The following is a 15,830-nucleotide window of genomic DNA, read 5'->3' on the forward strand; positions in this document are numbered from 1 at the left end:
TCTTACGAAAATTCAAAATCCCAGTATTTTTGGAACTGTGGTTTTAGAACAATTTATCAATTTCTGAATATTTTAATTTCGCAATTTTAGATTTTTAGAATTTTAGAAGTTTTTTTTTCAAAATTCCGGAATTTTAAATTTTGATATAAGACAGTGGAAATTTGAGATTTTTTTTCTCGATCGAATTTTATGAAAAAAGTACTCTTAATTGTGATTTTTCAACGTAATAGTGGAAAAATTTCTCTATTCTATTGTCATAGAATCTCAGGATTTCATAAATTCGGAATCTTGGAATTTAGAACTGCAGAGTGAAAATTTCGAATTCTCCAAAACATTGAACTTCAGAAGTCTTATATTCCGAATTGTCAAATTTCTGAACTTTTGAATAAAAATTTTTGAAAATAAGTTATTGAAAAATAGAAGCCCATCGCTCATAGAATCCCATCCTGAGAAAAATGTTGAAAAATAGAAACCTATGGGCTTCTATTAGAGAAAAGAGAATAAATTAGAACTTGAAAATGTGAGGGCCCTTCTATTAGAGGTTTTACAGGACATTTATATTGGGAGTCGATTAATTGGTTCGCAAAAAATTCAGATTGAAAGTAGTTTATTCTTATTCTCACATCAATTATCATCAGAACTCAATTATCAACTGGTTCACAAAAGTTTTCTGTATCGCATGCTGCGACTTCACAGAGATAGAATTGATATTCCTTGTTCACATTTACATTTTGCCATCCGCTTGATTCTTCTCCTTGATTCTCAAAGTTCGTAACACCGGTGAGAGTGGAATCGCTTTTTGGATATCCTGGATTCCAATAGCTTCATTGTTAAAGTTGCTTTTGTGGCACCCCAGACGGTTGCTCCTAATTCCACGTTCCTTTGGAATAAGACAATCCGAGATGGTAGGTGTATGGTTTTTTGAATTCAGTTATATTTTGAAGAAAGTCTGAAAGTTCAAAAATATATTTGTACCATTAAGTAAAACACACCAAGAATATACTTGTGTTTATTGAGGTCGTACTCATTGATTAAGTAAGCATTAGAATATTGACTTCTACAACTGAACTGTGCTGCTCTCCAGTTTGCTTCGATTACGGTAGCAGCCATGCAAACACCGAAGCGAGACGAATCAACATAAGAGTAAGAAGATCGATATTGAGTCCATCCGTCAGGATTGAAACAATTGACTGAAAGATGGGTTTTATTTTTATGAAGTACAATATAGCTTCAATTTTTTTAAAAGCTTCGCTTACTTTGCACCAACGCTCCTTGGAGCTCTTGCTTTTTTCTTTTTTTTTTCTTTCTATTTTTTTTCTATTTTTTCTATTTTTTTCATTTTTTTTCATTATTTCTATTTTTGCACTTTTTCATTTTTTTTTCTAATTTTCCATTTTATTCTATTTTTTAACTTTTTCTATTTTTCCCATTTTTTTATTCTTCCTATTTTTTTCTATTTTTCCATTTTTTCTATTTTTTCCATTTCTCCTATTTTTTCATTTTTTCCTATTTTTTCTATTTTTTCTATTTTTTCATTTTTTCTATTTTTTCACTTTTTCTATTTTTCATTTTTTCTATTTTTTCATTTTTCCATTTTTTTTCTATTTTTCCATTTTTTCTATTTTTTTTAACTTTTTCTATTTTTCCCATTTTTTCTGTTTTTTCTATTTTTTTTTTTTCATTTTTTCTATTTTTTCTATTTTTTCTTTAGACCAACACCAGTTGCATGGCAACCTCCGATTTTTGTCATTACAACTTATGTTATAAGATCTGCTTTGAGCTTAACATTTCAGTTTCTATGATTCAGTTTGTGTAATGAAATTATTGAAAAACTTTTTTATCTTTGTGTTTCTCAAGCATATTCATGCATGCATGCGAAAAAACGAGAAAATTGGTTGTTACCATTTGACATCGATAAATTCCACCGGAGCTCTCGCCGCTTTGTTGGGTCCTGACACGCTGAAACATTACTGTAGGAGAAGTCTCCATCTACCACTGATCATGTGCTCTCGTACGGGTTTAAACTGATTTTTGTTGCTAAAAGTCCGGAATGAGAAAATGAAGATATCGAAATAGATTTTAACTGACTATGTGAAAAGGGAAAGGGGCCCAGACTTGCATTAAGTACTCGGCTCAAAGCCTTATTAGATATTTAGGCATTGTTCCAATTTGTGCTAAAATTTGTTAATAGCTTTTTGAAATGACAGGTGGGTAAAACTCACAAAAATGTCTAACCCTATTGTCGTTGAATGCTCAATTATCACATTGTAAACCATAGGTGTCAATACCAATAGGATGTCAAACAGGCCACGCCCACTATCTCTTCTCATTAGTCATTTCTTTTTTACGATTTTTCTTTTTTTTTTTCCTTCTTTTCAGTCCTTTCCTTTACCCCTTCACCACTAGCCCATCCATCCAATATCTCTAGACTTTCATTCCTCCAATGTAGATCAAACTTTTTTGATGAAAATATTAGGTAGATCAAAAATAGTGGCTTATTGGCTATAATATTTGTAGAAGGAGGACAAAAGGATCATTGATGCACTCATTTTCTATCCAATATCTTTTTTCTTTTTTTTCAGCCCAACTGATTTCCCCCTACCACTTGAAACTCCAAGGTCTCACCTTTTTGTCATTCACTTGCCCTTCTCTTACACACCTTTTACCAAAGGAAGCGGGTCAGAAAGCGCGCGCCAGTAAATTTTTCAGAAATTCTAAATTCGCCGCCGAAATTCGTTGGCTGAGAATCAAAGTTTTAAACGATGAGCCAAAAAGCGCGCGTTCCCTTTGATTCTAAAGAAATAGATTATGATCTAGATGAAACCCGCCTCCACTTTAAAATTATAATTTTTCTGGCTTACGAGTATTCTGGGGCGCTTTTTCTGACCCGCTTCCTGGGACCCAAGTGACTTCAAAAACTTCCTGGAATTCATATAAAATTACCACAAATCTCGATAAAAGAGAAGAAAGTTCTGGAAAATTACAAATTTTAGGAGGTTAGGAAGCAAAAATTTTGAAAAATGAAGATATAATTGAAGATGATCCAATTTAAACCAGGTTAGTAGATCATTTTACAGACTGAGCGCTAAAAAGCTCCGAGAAATTAGAAACTCCCCTGGTCCTTCCCTTCTCCTTCTAATGCCCCGCTCTTGCCCATCCCTGACTCAAAATTTTGATTAATTGGAAATTGAAACTTTTTTTTCCATTTTTTGAATAGTACCTTGAGGCAAATAGAAGTCTAGAAACTTTATTCATGGAATTTGATTATTCAAATTTTTGTATTTTTGAATACTCCATTCTAATCCCTTTATTGTATTCTATTGACCTGATTGATTGACAAGGTGAAGAGGAGACTGGGTGAAGACTTGCCTCAAGTAAACATATTTTCCCAGGAGGTCAATTGTTGGCTCGCGTCGCGGTCGCGTAGCGTGCGCTGTCCACCCCCGCGAATGTCCTCGCATTCAGTTGTGTTCGTTCCGTCCTTTCTTATTTTTTTGGCTTTCGGGACAAACGAAAATGCTACCTGCTTGCCCTGCTCTTGCCCTGTTCTTGCCCTGCTCTTGCCCTGCTCTTGCCCTGCTTTTGCCCTGCTCTTGCCCTGCTCTTGCCCTGCTCTTGCCCTGCTCTGCCCTGCTCTTGCCCTGCCCTTGCCCTGCTCTTGCCCTGCTCTTGCCCTGCTCTTGCCCTGCTCTTGCCCTGCTCTTGCCCTGCTCTTGCCCTGCTCTTGCCCTGCTCTTGCCCTGCTCTTGCCCTGCTCTTGCCCTGCTCTTGCCCTGCTCTTGCCCTGCTCTTGCCCTGCTCTTGCCCTGCTCTTGCCCTGATCTTGCCCAAATTGTCCTCCTTCGGTCTATGTTCATTTTTTGGAGTTTTGGGACAAACGGAGATGCTTCAAGACCTCAGAAACATTCCTTGCCCTGCTCACGCCAACCTTGTTTCTTATTTTGTTTTACCCCTTTATGCTCTTCTCTCTCTGCCTCCGATCAATCCAATTCCATGCCCCAAAATTAGAAATATTTCCAGATACACATTTGGAGGACCGAGAAGTTTGGATCGGATGAAACACACGATGGATCCAGGAACAAAATAATATGAATAGTTTGAAAGATAAGTTTAAATATGGTTTTTGTGTTCTAACATTTGATTTGAATTCCAGAAACAGCGAACGGAATTCAACCCGGAACGACAAAAATTTTCAACAGGAAATGAAAATCAAATTTACGAGGCTTTTTTTGAAACTCCAGATGAACAAAAACCATTGATGGATTGGCAAATAAATTGAATTAGAAACAAATACCAATGAGGATCGATGAAGCAGGAGAGATCAAACGACCTAGAAGAAGGTGGGTCTAAAATTTTCAACAATTCTTCCGACAAGACCCTCTGCCCTTAAAAGAGTCTCTTGAAAACTACGAGCCAAATCCAAGCTCGCAATCACTCAAAACTAAATATAAATTGTGCGCGAGCGGGATAGCGGAGTGTCGTTGCGTGGTTAGAGGGAACCTTTAGAAGGGGTTGGAGGGTAGATGCCCCAGGCAACTGAACTGTGCATTTTTGAGTTGATCAGTATTCTCCCAACCGGTTGCAATTTTACTGGTCAATTGAAGATTGGTGGCAACAGTCAAAGATGAATCGGATTTTGGGTACCAAGGATTCCCGTTGGTCCAGTGGTGAAGTTGTTTCAATGGCTGTCCATCTGGTTGCTCCCAATACCAGGCCCATTTGAATAGGAGAGTCCGATGTGGTATTGGTAGGGTGTTTTGAATGCTGTCGTGTTTTGGATGAGGTCTGAAAAATCAAAATAAACAAATCATCTTGTTTTCCACAGCTTACCAAGAACATAATTGTGTTTGTTGATGTCATACTCATTGAGCAAGTAAACATTCTTCCATTGGTTGCGGCAACTCAATTTGGCAGCTCTCCAGACAGCGGAACTTAAGGTAGGAGCGATGCAAACTCCGAAGCGGTACGAGTTGACATAGGCATAAGAAGTGCGGTATTGAGTCCAGCCGTTTGGACAGAAGCAATTGGCTAAAAACAATGAAAAGTGAGAATTTGTCAAAATTAGAAGCTAACCTTGCAATAAAGCTCCTTGAATTTCTCCAACTGGATTCGAATCGGTGTTCGCGAAATTGAAGTTTGGAGAGCCAACAAGCGCAAGATCTTCCAGAAGAGCTCCGTCATTGTCCTGATTGAAAGCAACAGTGATAATGGAAACATCTGCGGTTTTTAAACGATCAGCAACAGGAAGTGGATTCAGATCTCAAGTTCCCTTGTAACTGGATGCATAGACAATCACAACTTGCTTGTAGTGAGAACGAGTCACATTTTGTTTTGCAATATGGAGAAGATCTCCAGCTGCAGCTATTCCTCTTGCAAGATACGATTCATCTGTGGAGCTGACTGCATGGAGAACAGTGAAAATGTCGTCGTAGAGATCGTCGAGCGATTGATAGACGTCAAGTCCAGCGTTCTTAAAGCCTTGCTATAGTTGGAAATGTTCCAAAAAACTTACAATTTTGGCATTCTGATTGTAGGTGGCAAGTGCGACTCGAGTGGTTCTTGGCTCTCCAGCTTGAGTTCCAATTCTAGTTCCCATACTGAACACACTGGCGATGTTGGCAGCCACCTTGGTCAGTCCTTGATTGGTCATTCCTTTTGATATATCCACGACACAGACTATGTCTAACCACAGATTGCTTAAATTTTCTCCACATTGACGATCCATGTAGTTGGAAATTGGTGAAGCCGTAGTTGTTTCGGTATCGTCATCAGTAGCATCACCCCGAGCTGGCATACAGTAGGACACTAAAAACAAATTTTATAGGACTTTTCAAAAGAATTCAGCTTACCTTGAAGTCGGAACAGTAGGAAAGAAACAGAAAAGATTTTCATTTTGGTTTCTGATTTCAGGCCGAATGAGAATATTTTTCCGTCGGTGCACATTCCTTTTGTACTAGTTTTCCGCAACATTTAGCCACAATGAACTTTTCAATTTTGACAGTAACTGAGAAATAGTTCCAGGTTCTTAGAGAGTTCCGATTCTTCCCACAATGGGAAGGAATCTCGTCAACAAGATGTTTCCGCTGATAATTTATTGACATTTCGTGAATACCATTAGAACACATTCCGAAACAATGCGAGCGGAGATTTGAAATTGGCAACATTTTCTTTGTCTTTATGTCAATTGGTTTTAATGATCGGAGTTGGTTCACAATCCGGTGCAAAATCATTACTGTATTCTTTTTTCTTTCAGTGAGAATTTTCATGCTTCAGAGTACATCGAAACGGTACATCTAGTTATTCGGGTACATTGGGTCAAAGGGTACATGAAATTTTGTGGTACATTTGGGAGGACAAAACATATTTTTTAACAGACTATTTCACTTTTTGCTCGAAATTGTATGCATCGGCTAACACGCCCTACACCTCAAGTTACCATGTACCCCCTGAACTGATGTGTCCTGAAAACTCAACGTACCCTTGGACCCTGGACCGATCCCGGTTGAAAAACACAAGACGAGTGTTTTTATCAGTTGATCTGTGTTATCAGTTGATCGAAAATATCAGTTGACCTTTTCTGATGACTTTTTTCGAATCGTTCATTTCTTAAGAAACTTTGAGATCATTGTTTAAAAATATACAAAAAAACCCATAAAATTAATTAATTATCTTCGGTTTCACAATAATTATCCGTATCACAAGAAGCGACTTCACAAACATAATAGTGTGCTTCACCCATAGCATTTTCATTTTGCCATCCCGTTTCTGACTCGTCAGTTATATTTTGTACATTTACTCCAATCGTTTGTGTTGATGATAAGATTGGATAACCAGGGTTCCAATTTTTCCATTGCTGATTATCCACTTTTCTCAACGAGTTTCCTTCCGGCTGATCCCAATACCAAGATCCAGTTAAATAAGTCAATCCGATGTGGTATGTATACGGTAAGCGAAAAAGTGATGAATTTCGGAGTGATTCTGAAACAATTTGTACTCATTCAAGGCATTATCTTTTCTATATGTACCTAGTACATAATTATGCTTGTTGGCTTCATATTCATTAACAAGATAACCGTTTCTCCATTGATTCCTACAACTCAAACGAGCTGCTCTCCAAATTGCAGTCAATGGACTCAGTGATAAGCAGATACCGTATCGATAAGAATGCATATCATAATAAGAAGTACGGAGTTGAACCCAACCATTCGGGCAAAAACAGTTGGCTGAAAAAGGTTAGGAAGAACGGTAAATTTGCTTTAAAAAACAATTACTTTGCAAAAATGAATCTTGAATTTCTTGAACCAATTTCTCATCCTGGATCGAAAAACTCATACTTCCGCTTGAAATCAGATCTAGCCAAAAATCTAGTTTTTCATTATCAGTTCCACTTGTTTCAGCTACGGCTATTATAGTGATACCATCTGCTTTCAGGCGATCGGCTAGAGGGATTGCAAGCAGAATACTAAAAATTATTAATTTGAATAAAGTTTTTTGATGGAAAAACTGACTCATCGCCCAGAGAGGCGTAAATCACAATGACTTTTTTATAGTTCAGACGCTCTCCAGCCAGGGAAGATTTCTCTAAAACAACCGTAGCGGATTCTAATCCTTTTATAAGATAAGATTCGTCGAAAGTACTCGAGTTGGCAAGGTTCATAGAAATTGATTTGTTGAAATCGTCAAATGATTCAAATTGATTCAAATCTGCAATCTGAAAACTTAACTTCAGCGAATAAATCATATTATTGAACTTACGATTTCAGAATACTTGTTGTAAGTAACCAAAGAAACCCTCGTAGTTCTTGGATTGTCTTCTGATGTTCCAATATTTGTTCCATTGTGGAAAGTGTTCAAAATATTCTTTCTGACCCTATCCATACGAGTTACAGCTCGAGAATTGTCAACAACCAAGACAACGTCTAACCATAAGTTTGACAAGTCATCTCCACAACGTCTATCCAAATATGTTACAGGGTCTGCTGATCCTGTAAATAGATTTCTGGAAAACCATAAGACCTGTTTTAGAAAGGCAGTCATAGAATTTAATTAGACAAGGCCATTTTATGTGCGGTCTGTTTTTCATCAAAAAAAATTCGGTGAAACCAAAAATTTGAAAATCTATCAATTTCACCAAAATTTAGAAAACTTTCGAACAGAAAGAAGGAGCAAAAAGGAGGGCCCCTCTTTTAGATGAGCTCTTCTACTAAGAGGGCCCTTCTAATACAGGTTTTACGGCAACCGATATTTGTATCAATTGTTGATTCTTCGACCTGTTGAGTGATGGTGTGCTCGAAACCACACCCTAATGATAATTGACATGCAGTTAGATACTAACAAAACGACACGTCTTGAAAATCAATATTGTTTCGCTTTATACATTTAAAGTCTTTTTTTTAATAAAAAAAGTTAAATTAAAAGTGATGATCGACACCTAAAATTTGTCTAATTACGATGCGGGGCTCACCTGCGAACATAAACATGCCGAAAAGCCCAACAAACATCACAGAAATATACATTTTAAACAGAACAAATGACTGAACTAATTTGAATCTGTTTACTTTTTATATGGAATTTTTGCTTTATAAGTTTGATCTGAATGAGTCAGTTAAATGTCGTTCGTCATCGAAAGAATTAAGGGGATTGAAATGAATATAGTTCATTCAGTAGAAAGAATTCGAGTCATTTGTACAGCATAGGTTCAAAATAGAGGGAATGCAGTGAAATAATTATTTTTTTTGATAAGCGAAGCATTGCTGAAAACGGAAAAAATAGGTCTGACTGACGCGTGTTTTATTGAGGTGTTGATTAACTTTGATTCTGATGTTTATATACCGAGAAACCTGTATTAGAAGAGCTGGACCTTCTTTTGTTCGATGGTACCTCCGAATAATCCTTTTTTTCCCGTCATCTTTAGTGAATTCTCGTTGTAAATTAAGTTTTCGAGCAAAAAGGAGAGGATCCCTTAAAGGGGTCCCTCTTATACAGATCTTACGGGTGGTTTTTTTTCCGGAGATAATATTTTCGTGGAACAAGAGAAGAGTCTTCATTCAAAAATATTTCCATAACAACAAAATTGTATCTACAATCAAAAAATAAATCATTCAATGCTTTTGGACTGCAGTATCCGACGTCACTGATGCACAGTAATTGTCCGTATCGCATGAGGCAGTTTCACAAACATAGTTAGCTGCAGTATTCAATGGAGCAATATTTACCCATCCAGTCTTCACATCGGTACTTGGTTGTGAGTTCAAGACAGCTGTCAACGTGGAAGATTGAAGTGGATATCCTGGTAACCATCCGTACCAGTTCTGAAGTTGTGGTCGTGCCCATCCAACTGGGTGATCCCAAACCCAAACTCCATTGACCAAATTAAGTCCAATATGATAACTGAATGGTTGAATAAACCCGGTTTGGTTCCGGATAGCCGAGAGAATAAAATCGTGTTTAGTACCGTCGAACTCTGTTGCCAAGTAAGCGTTGTTCCATCTGATTCGGCACGATGATTGAGCAGCACGCCAGACAGCTTTCAAGTTCTCAGGTTGAATACAAACACCGTAACGATAGGAATGAATATCAGTGAACGAAGCGCGGTATTGGGTCCAGCCATTCGGGCAAAAACAATTCACTTGCAAAAGAGCTCCTTGAATTTCTCCGATCTCGTTTCCAGCTTGATCCGTGTTTGAGAAGTTGTATGGAGGAGTGGCAATCAATTGGAGGTCAGCAAGAAGAGCACCATCTCCATCCTGATCGTAGGCTACAGTCACAATGGTTACTCCAGCAGTTTTGAGACGGTCAGCAACTGGGATTGGGTCCAAAGGTCCAGTTCCTCTGAAAGATACATACAAAACTTGCGGATAAAATGAATGAAGGGAACTCACTTGTAGGTGGAAGCATAGACAATCACAACTCTTTGATAATGAGTACGGTTCTTATTGCTCTTTCCATCCTCAAGGATGTCCTCTGCTTGAGCGAGTCCGTGAACAATATAGGATTCGTCCGAGCTACTGACTTGAGACAATGCAGTGAAGATTCCATCATAGACGTCATCGAGAGATTGGTATGTATCGAGATTGGCAACCTGGAATAAAATTTGATGACTATGATTTTTCTAACGTGTGTCTTTAACAACATACGGTATTTGCAACAGCGTTATAGGTGACCAATCCAAGTCTGGTGGTTCTTGGTTCGTAGGGATCCGTTCCGATTCTAGTACCATTACTGAACACACTAGCAATGCTGGCAGCGATCTGAAAATATGTTTTAGATGATGTTGAAGATCAAAAATTGGTACATTGATCAATCCTCCGTTTGTCATTCCTTTCGAATTGTCAACCACTACCACCACATCGAGCCACAGGTTCCCCAGATCTTCTCCACATCTTCTATCGTAATATGCTGGAGGGCTATCTGTTGTATAATGTTGACCATAACAACCTGAAAAAATTAGAAATTTTGAGAAGAAATGTTTCATAACACTTACAATAAACTCCAATAAATACTAAAAAACCGAACAACTTCATATTGTGAAGATGCTGCATCAGTTATCACCAACCTTTATATACGAATAGCTTTTGTGTCTTTCCATGAAAAAGTTACTGATAATCAAGGAAGATGATACTTTTGTGTTTAGCCTAATTCCTCTATGTTTCCCGCATCCTCCACCACGCCCACGGAAATTCCTGAAATCTTTACCAGACTTTTGTGTCTTTCGCGAAGTGCCACACCCGGAATCGTATTATGTTATTAAAATTTCAAGTTAATGGAATTTCTTTTGAGGATCGGTACATAAATTTTATCTACTCTTCCGCCGTTTTTTTTTCTGCCGGCGCCATTTCGAACTCATGAGCGATGTCAACAACGCTGATAACAATTTTTCGTTGTTTAAGTCGCACACATTTTACAGCGAAGATTTTCGAATTATTAGATTACATTTCGAAACTGATACTGTTTCAAAATTTTGCAATGCGAGAGTGCTGTGACCTCATGACTCCCATTTCAACTGCTATTTTAGTGGAACTTTAACTTGTTAATTTTAAAATTGAAAAAAATCGGAATACCTTTAAATTGAATATTTTGACTTTGTTTGTGAGTCATTGAGATTCAACAAAAAGTAAACCTTCTGAAATTTTAGAACTTTTCACAAACGATTGAAAATTATCGACAGCAACAAGATCCTCAAATTCTTAGATTTCCAACGTTGCCCTTTTCTGTCCAATGCCCAGGAAAGCAAGTTTCAGACTATTGTCTAAAACTACAGTGTAAACCTGTATTAGAAGGGCCCATGAAAGTGAAGGATCCCACTAATTGAAGTGCCCTTTGCAGGACCCCTTTGCTAAATTACTGTAGCCGCACGGCGATGAACTGAATTTTGTTGGTTTTTGCCTGAATTATAGGTGTTTTGTTTTGCTATAAAGAAATTGTTGATGGACGTTTAGTAGGAAAAAGTTTCGTCAAAAAACTATGTCCCTCCAATAGAGATGCCCCCCTCAGCGATCATACGGAAAATAACCCCTCTAATCGAAATACCCTTTTAATTCAAGAACCCAAAATTTTCAATACAGTTAGACCATGGAAATCTTCATTCTTTGTACTTTTTTAGAAGACTCTAGTGATAATATCACACGTATTGGTTTCATGTTTCTTCTACTTCCTGTGGTATGTAATAGGACACATCACTGATAGCGGTTTATGGAGAAAATTCAAAAAGTAAACATTTTCATTAGTTGAAAATTACATGTGCACCACAAGGAACTGTTCAATTTAAACACCAAAGTTTTAATACCGTACACCCTCTAATAGGATGACCGCCTAACTTTAAACGTTGAGCCAATTTATTTCTGTTTTTGTGAAAGTTATCAGAAAGTTATTAACTGACAAAACTTTTTAGATATTTTAGTAAAGATTTTGTCTGTTGACTACTTTTTGATATCTTTCACAGAAAATGATATATTTGGGCTCGAAGTTGACGGTTTGCGGGGCACTCCATTAGTTGGCATACGGTATTTGCAGCAAGTATTGAAGGAAACCAGTAGCAAGCGAATTCAAATGTCGGTGATTGAAGATAGAAGTCGATCTAGGAGGTTTTCAATTTTGGCCCATTTTTTTGGTTATTCGAACCTTTTGTTTTTGTCCTGATTCTTGTCGCCTCGTGATAAAAAATTGACATGAACATCATCATTGTTGCACCCAAAGAAAACATATAAAGCTCTGAAAAATATTTGAACGACCAAAAAAAAGATAATGTGTCCCACCTTTGAAATAAAGCATGTGGATAAAAGTTGTCATGTATAATGTGAACCATACTGGAGGATTGAAAACAGATAATGGCATGGAGACTAATAACAAAATGAGAATAAGTGTGGAATAATCTGGAAATATCAAAATGAACGGGCGCCTACTTAAAGCCAACTGGTACCTACTTAAAGTGAGGGCTTCTTGATACTGTATCTGATAACTGGATATTCCGATTTCGATTATGAACAATGAAAACGCTGGAATGAAGAAATGGAGATTCCGGCAGACTATATAAGATAGTTCTGGTATTGAATCGGAATCCATTTTGCTAGTAGATCTGATTAATTGACTGGAAACAATTATATCACATAGTTAAACATATTTGAATGGTACAGGTTAAAAAACGGCATTCTGTCCTTCCAAGGGTTTTGACAGAACAAAAATACTCTAAAGTAATCAAAACGAATCTGAAAACAGGTAAACTTTCAAGAAACTAGTTCAAAAATTTCCAATCGGAAAACCACAAAAAAGGAAAAGAATTGAAAAGCAACATGCATAAGTACCTCCTGTTCGGAAGTCGTAAATCAAATTTTGAATGATAAGAAACCTTTGCACTCGGATTATTTGTTCCGATAGTCAGTTGTATTGTAGTTAGACATTTGATCTTAGTTTTTTACCACTTCTGAAAGAAAATGAATCCAAATGATGAATCGGGAATGGTTGAGAGAAAAGGTAACAAATTAAAAAAAAACAGGCAGGTGTACTGTCATAGAAGGGAGACTCCTTACGTCTGAAAAACTGTGAAACTCGTGGGATACTGTAATTTTTCTGATAATATTTTTACCGCCCCTTGTAAAAATGTTCCTGTTTCGATACACTAGCAAATTGATAGTCTCGGCTGTCGGCTTGCAACTTCTGGACGGAAGTTGAGAGGGGGTTCGGCTTTTGGACGGATTTTGGTCAAATTTTGGTCAGAAGCTGCCCACTGACAGCAGTGTGACGGACAATGGCCAGATTTTGGCCGGAATTTGAAGGCGCTGCGTGTTAAGAGGTCGAAAGTTGGCCGGTAATTTGTCGGATCTTGGTCGGCTTCCCACAATGTCTTTGCCGGAATCTGACCAAGCTCCGGCCAAAAGTAACCGGCGACGCCTGAGGTTAAAACTATTTTGAAGAACTGTAAAAAGTTACTGAAGTCTTGGGTTCTGCTGGTTTTGTAAACTTGGCATAAAAAGTGAGAAGCATTCTGAACGGAAAAAACATGAACAAAAAAAACAATAATTGAATCGGAAGGAACACTCTTGTCGGCGCTTTTATCGTCTCCTGTGAGGTGTTATGTTTTGATTCCTGTTTCAAAATTCAATTTAAAAAATCAAATCAAAGCATATCAATGTTTATTTTAGGTGCATATAAGTGTACATACATGAATAATATTTTCTAAATGTCTTCAGCAGTACAATAATTCGTGGAATCACACGAAGCAACTTCACAGACATACATACTCGCCAAATCTTTTCTCGTATTTTGCCATCCTGTCGACATTGACGATGGTGATGTTTGGACATTCACTCCAACCGTCGCTGTGGATGAAGCAGTAGGGAATCCGGGATTCCAGTCATTCCAGTTTTGAACCTGAATAAAAAAAGTATTTATTCATTATCTACCAGTAGAAAATACCACAATTGGATCCATTCCATCCGGCTGTTCCCATTGCCAGTTTCCATTCACATACGATAGTCCGATGAAGTATGTGTATGGCTGTTTGAATGCAGTGTTATTCCTAACTACTTCTGAAATAATGCAACATGATTTCTAAAATAGGAAAACTCGTACTCACGGAGAACATAATCATGTTTCGTCTGAGTATATTCGTTTACCAGATATGCTTTGTTCCAGTGGTTTCTGCATGAGAATTTCGATGCAAGCCACGTGGCTTGAATTGTGACTGGAAGCAGGCAGACACCGTACTCGAAGGAATTCTCATTTGCATAGCTCTGCCGCATTTGAAACCACCCATTTGGACAGTAACAATTGACTTGGAGCATGGTTGATCTCAATTCGGAAATAGTGTTCTCTCCGTTTTCATTGGTGAAGTTGTATCCGGGTGTGGCTATTTTCGTAAGTTCAGCAAGAAATCCAAGAATATCATCTTGACCGTAAGCGACTGTAGCAATTGAAACGGTTTGCTTCATACGCATAGCCAATGGAAGTGGATCCTGTGGTCCGGTCCCTCTAAAAAAGGACAAATTATTTTAGTTCGCTAAAATGAACTAACTTGTATTCAGATGTGTATACAATAACCAATTTTTGATAATGTCCTCTTGCAGTATTGAAACTTTGTTGTTCCAGAAGGTCATTCGCTGCTTCTAATCCAGAATGCAAGTAGGAATCTTGTGAAGTCGATACTTTATTCAGGATACTGTATACTTTGTTCGTGAGTTCGTCAACCGAAGTGAAGTTGTTTAAATCGGCAACGACCTGTGCTTCTTGGTTATAAGTTACGATTCCTATTCTTGTGGTTCTAGGATTGTTTGGTTGAATTCCCAGTTGTTGGCCATCAACAAACAGTGATGAAATCGAGGCGGCCACCTAAAAGCATTCCTGTTTTTTTTGTATTTGAAAAAATTCAATCTTCCTCTCTTTAACTGAAAAAAACATATTTCAGAGCCAATGAGAAGAGTAATGAATCAAGAAAACAGATTAAGAAACATTATGTCAAATTACTTTTTAGCTAGAAAAGATAACCAAGAAAAGATAGAAAAAATACACCAACGTTACCAACAACTTACAGATGCAAGACCGGCATTGGTCATTCCAACTGAATTATCCACAACACAGACAATATCCAACCATAGATTTGTCTGATCCTCTCCACATACACGATCCACATATGAATCTTTGCAGCTTGATGCTTGAATCACTGGGATCCCGAGGCATACTGTAAATTTTACGGTTCGCTATACCTTTTTTTCAAGTTGCCGTTACTTACAAATGAATCCAATGAGGAAAGAGAGCAAAAACTTTTTTGAGGTCATTTTGAAGAAGGTACTGGTTGTCACAAACAAATTACGTTAATGTATTATTGTTGAATTCTTTTACGCATTTTCGTTATCATTTCAAGACGAAGATGCACACATAAACCGGTGGGTCAGGAAGAAGTGACGCCCCAGGCGATTATACTCTTATTTCGAAAATTTCTCTTTAAATGTGGGAAATCGAAATTCCGCAAAAATCAAAAAATGTAGAGAGTCATGAACAAGTATGGGAGTTTTGGTCAGTATGACTCATCCTTCTATTCTAGTATGTACCGTAACACCTTTACTAGAAGGGCTGGTCCTTCTATTGGTCGAGGGTACCTCCCGAGGGCCCTTCTACTTTTCCTGCCATTTTGCCGAAGTTTTTCGTTAAAAAGTACGGTAAATTCTCGTTCGAAATTCGCTAAAACTTATAAATTTCATAAAAATTGGGCAATTTTATTTGCAAAACACAGTGGTTCAACATATTTCTGTAATATTATACAATTCCAGGAATATTTTTCATCGAAAAAGTACAAAAATTGTTAATTTTAAACAACACAATTCTGAGGCTGCCCCTCT

At 37.5% G+C, this 15,830-nt stretch overlaps 5 protein-coding genes across 5 annotated transcripts; all 5 read right to left on the minus strand.

Annotated features, from left to right (window-relative positions):
* Positions 1–641: 641 nt before the first annotated feature.
* CBG03097 lies at positions 642–5,970 on the minus strand (the record flags this gene model as incomplete). The annotated part of the gene is made up of 10 exons (XM_045242280.1): positions 642–822; positions 877–949; positions 993–1,190; positions 3,154–3,193; positions 4,614–4,785; positions 4,863–5,028; positions 5,074–5,185; positions 5,324–5,470; positions 5,513–5,805; positions 5,850–5,970. The coding sequence occupies 10 exons, from the start codon at positions 5,968–5,970 to the stop codon at positions 642–644; spliced, it is 1,503 nt and encodes a 500-aa protein (XP_045092124.1).
* A 691-nt stretch (positions 5,971–6,661) lies between these two features.
* On the minus strand, positions 6,662–8,516 carry CBG03096 (the record flags this gene model as incomplete). Its single annotated transcript, XM_002631238.1, has 6 exons — positions 6,662–6,978; positions 7,026–7,223; positions 7,272–7,462; positions 7,509–7,711; positions 7,756–7,985; positions 8,465–8,516. The coding sequence occupies 6 exons, from the start codon at positions 8,514–8,516 to the stop codon at positions 6,662–6,664; spliced, it is 1,191 nt and encodes a 396-aa protein (XP_002631284.1).
* Positions 8,517–9,101: 585 nt separating this feature from the next.
* Positions 9,102–10,523, minus strand: Cbr-clec-60 (the record flags this gene model as incomplete). The annotated part of the gene is made up of 5 exons (XM_002631237.1): positions 9,102–9,831; positions 9,882–10,081; positions 10,137–10,250; positions 10,295–10,437; positions 10,484–10,523. The coding sequence occupies 5 exons, from the start codon at positions 10,521–10,523 to the stop codon at positions 9,102–9,104; spliced, it is 1,227 nt and encodes a 408-aa protein (XP_002631283.1).
* Positions 10,524–12,076: 1,553 nt separating this feature from the next.
* On the minus strand, positions 12,077–12,561 carry CBG25565 (the record flags this gene model as incomplete). Its single annotated transcript, XM_045242281.1, has 3 exons — positions 12,077–12,210; positions 12,255–12,371; positions 12,423–12,561. 3 exons carry the CDS (start codon positions 12,559–12,561, stop codon positions 12,077–12,079), a joined length of 390 nt encoding a protein of 129 aa, XP_045098104.1.
* Positions 12,562–13,671: 1,110 nt separating this feature from the next.
* Positions 13,672–15,269, minus strand: Cbr-clec-61.2 (the record flags this gene model as incomplete). Its single annotated transcript, XM_002631236.1, has 6 exons — positions 13,672–13,866; positions 13,912–14,024; positions 14,072–14,466; positions 14,510–14,823; positions 15,024–15,172; positions 15,224–15,269. The coding sequence occupies 6 exons, from the start codon at positions 15,267–15,269 to the stop codon at positions 13,672–13,674; spliced, it is 1,212 nt and encodes a 403-aa protein (XP_002631282.1).
* Between the last annotated feature and the right edge of the window lie 561 nt (positions 15,270–15,830).

Source organism: Caenorhabditis briggsae (genome assembly GCF_000004555.2).
Source record: "Caenorhabditis briggsae complete genome, chrII, whole genome shotgun sequence".
Lineage (NCBI taxonomy): Eukaryota > Metazoa > Nematoda > Chromadorea > Rhabditida > Rhabditidae > Caenorhabditis > Caenorhabditis briggsae.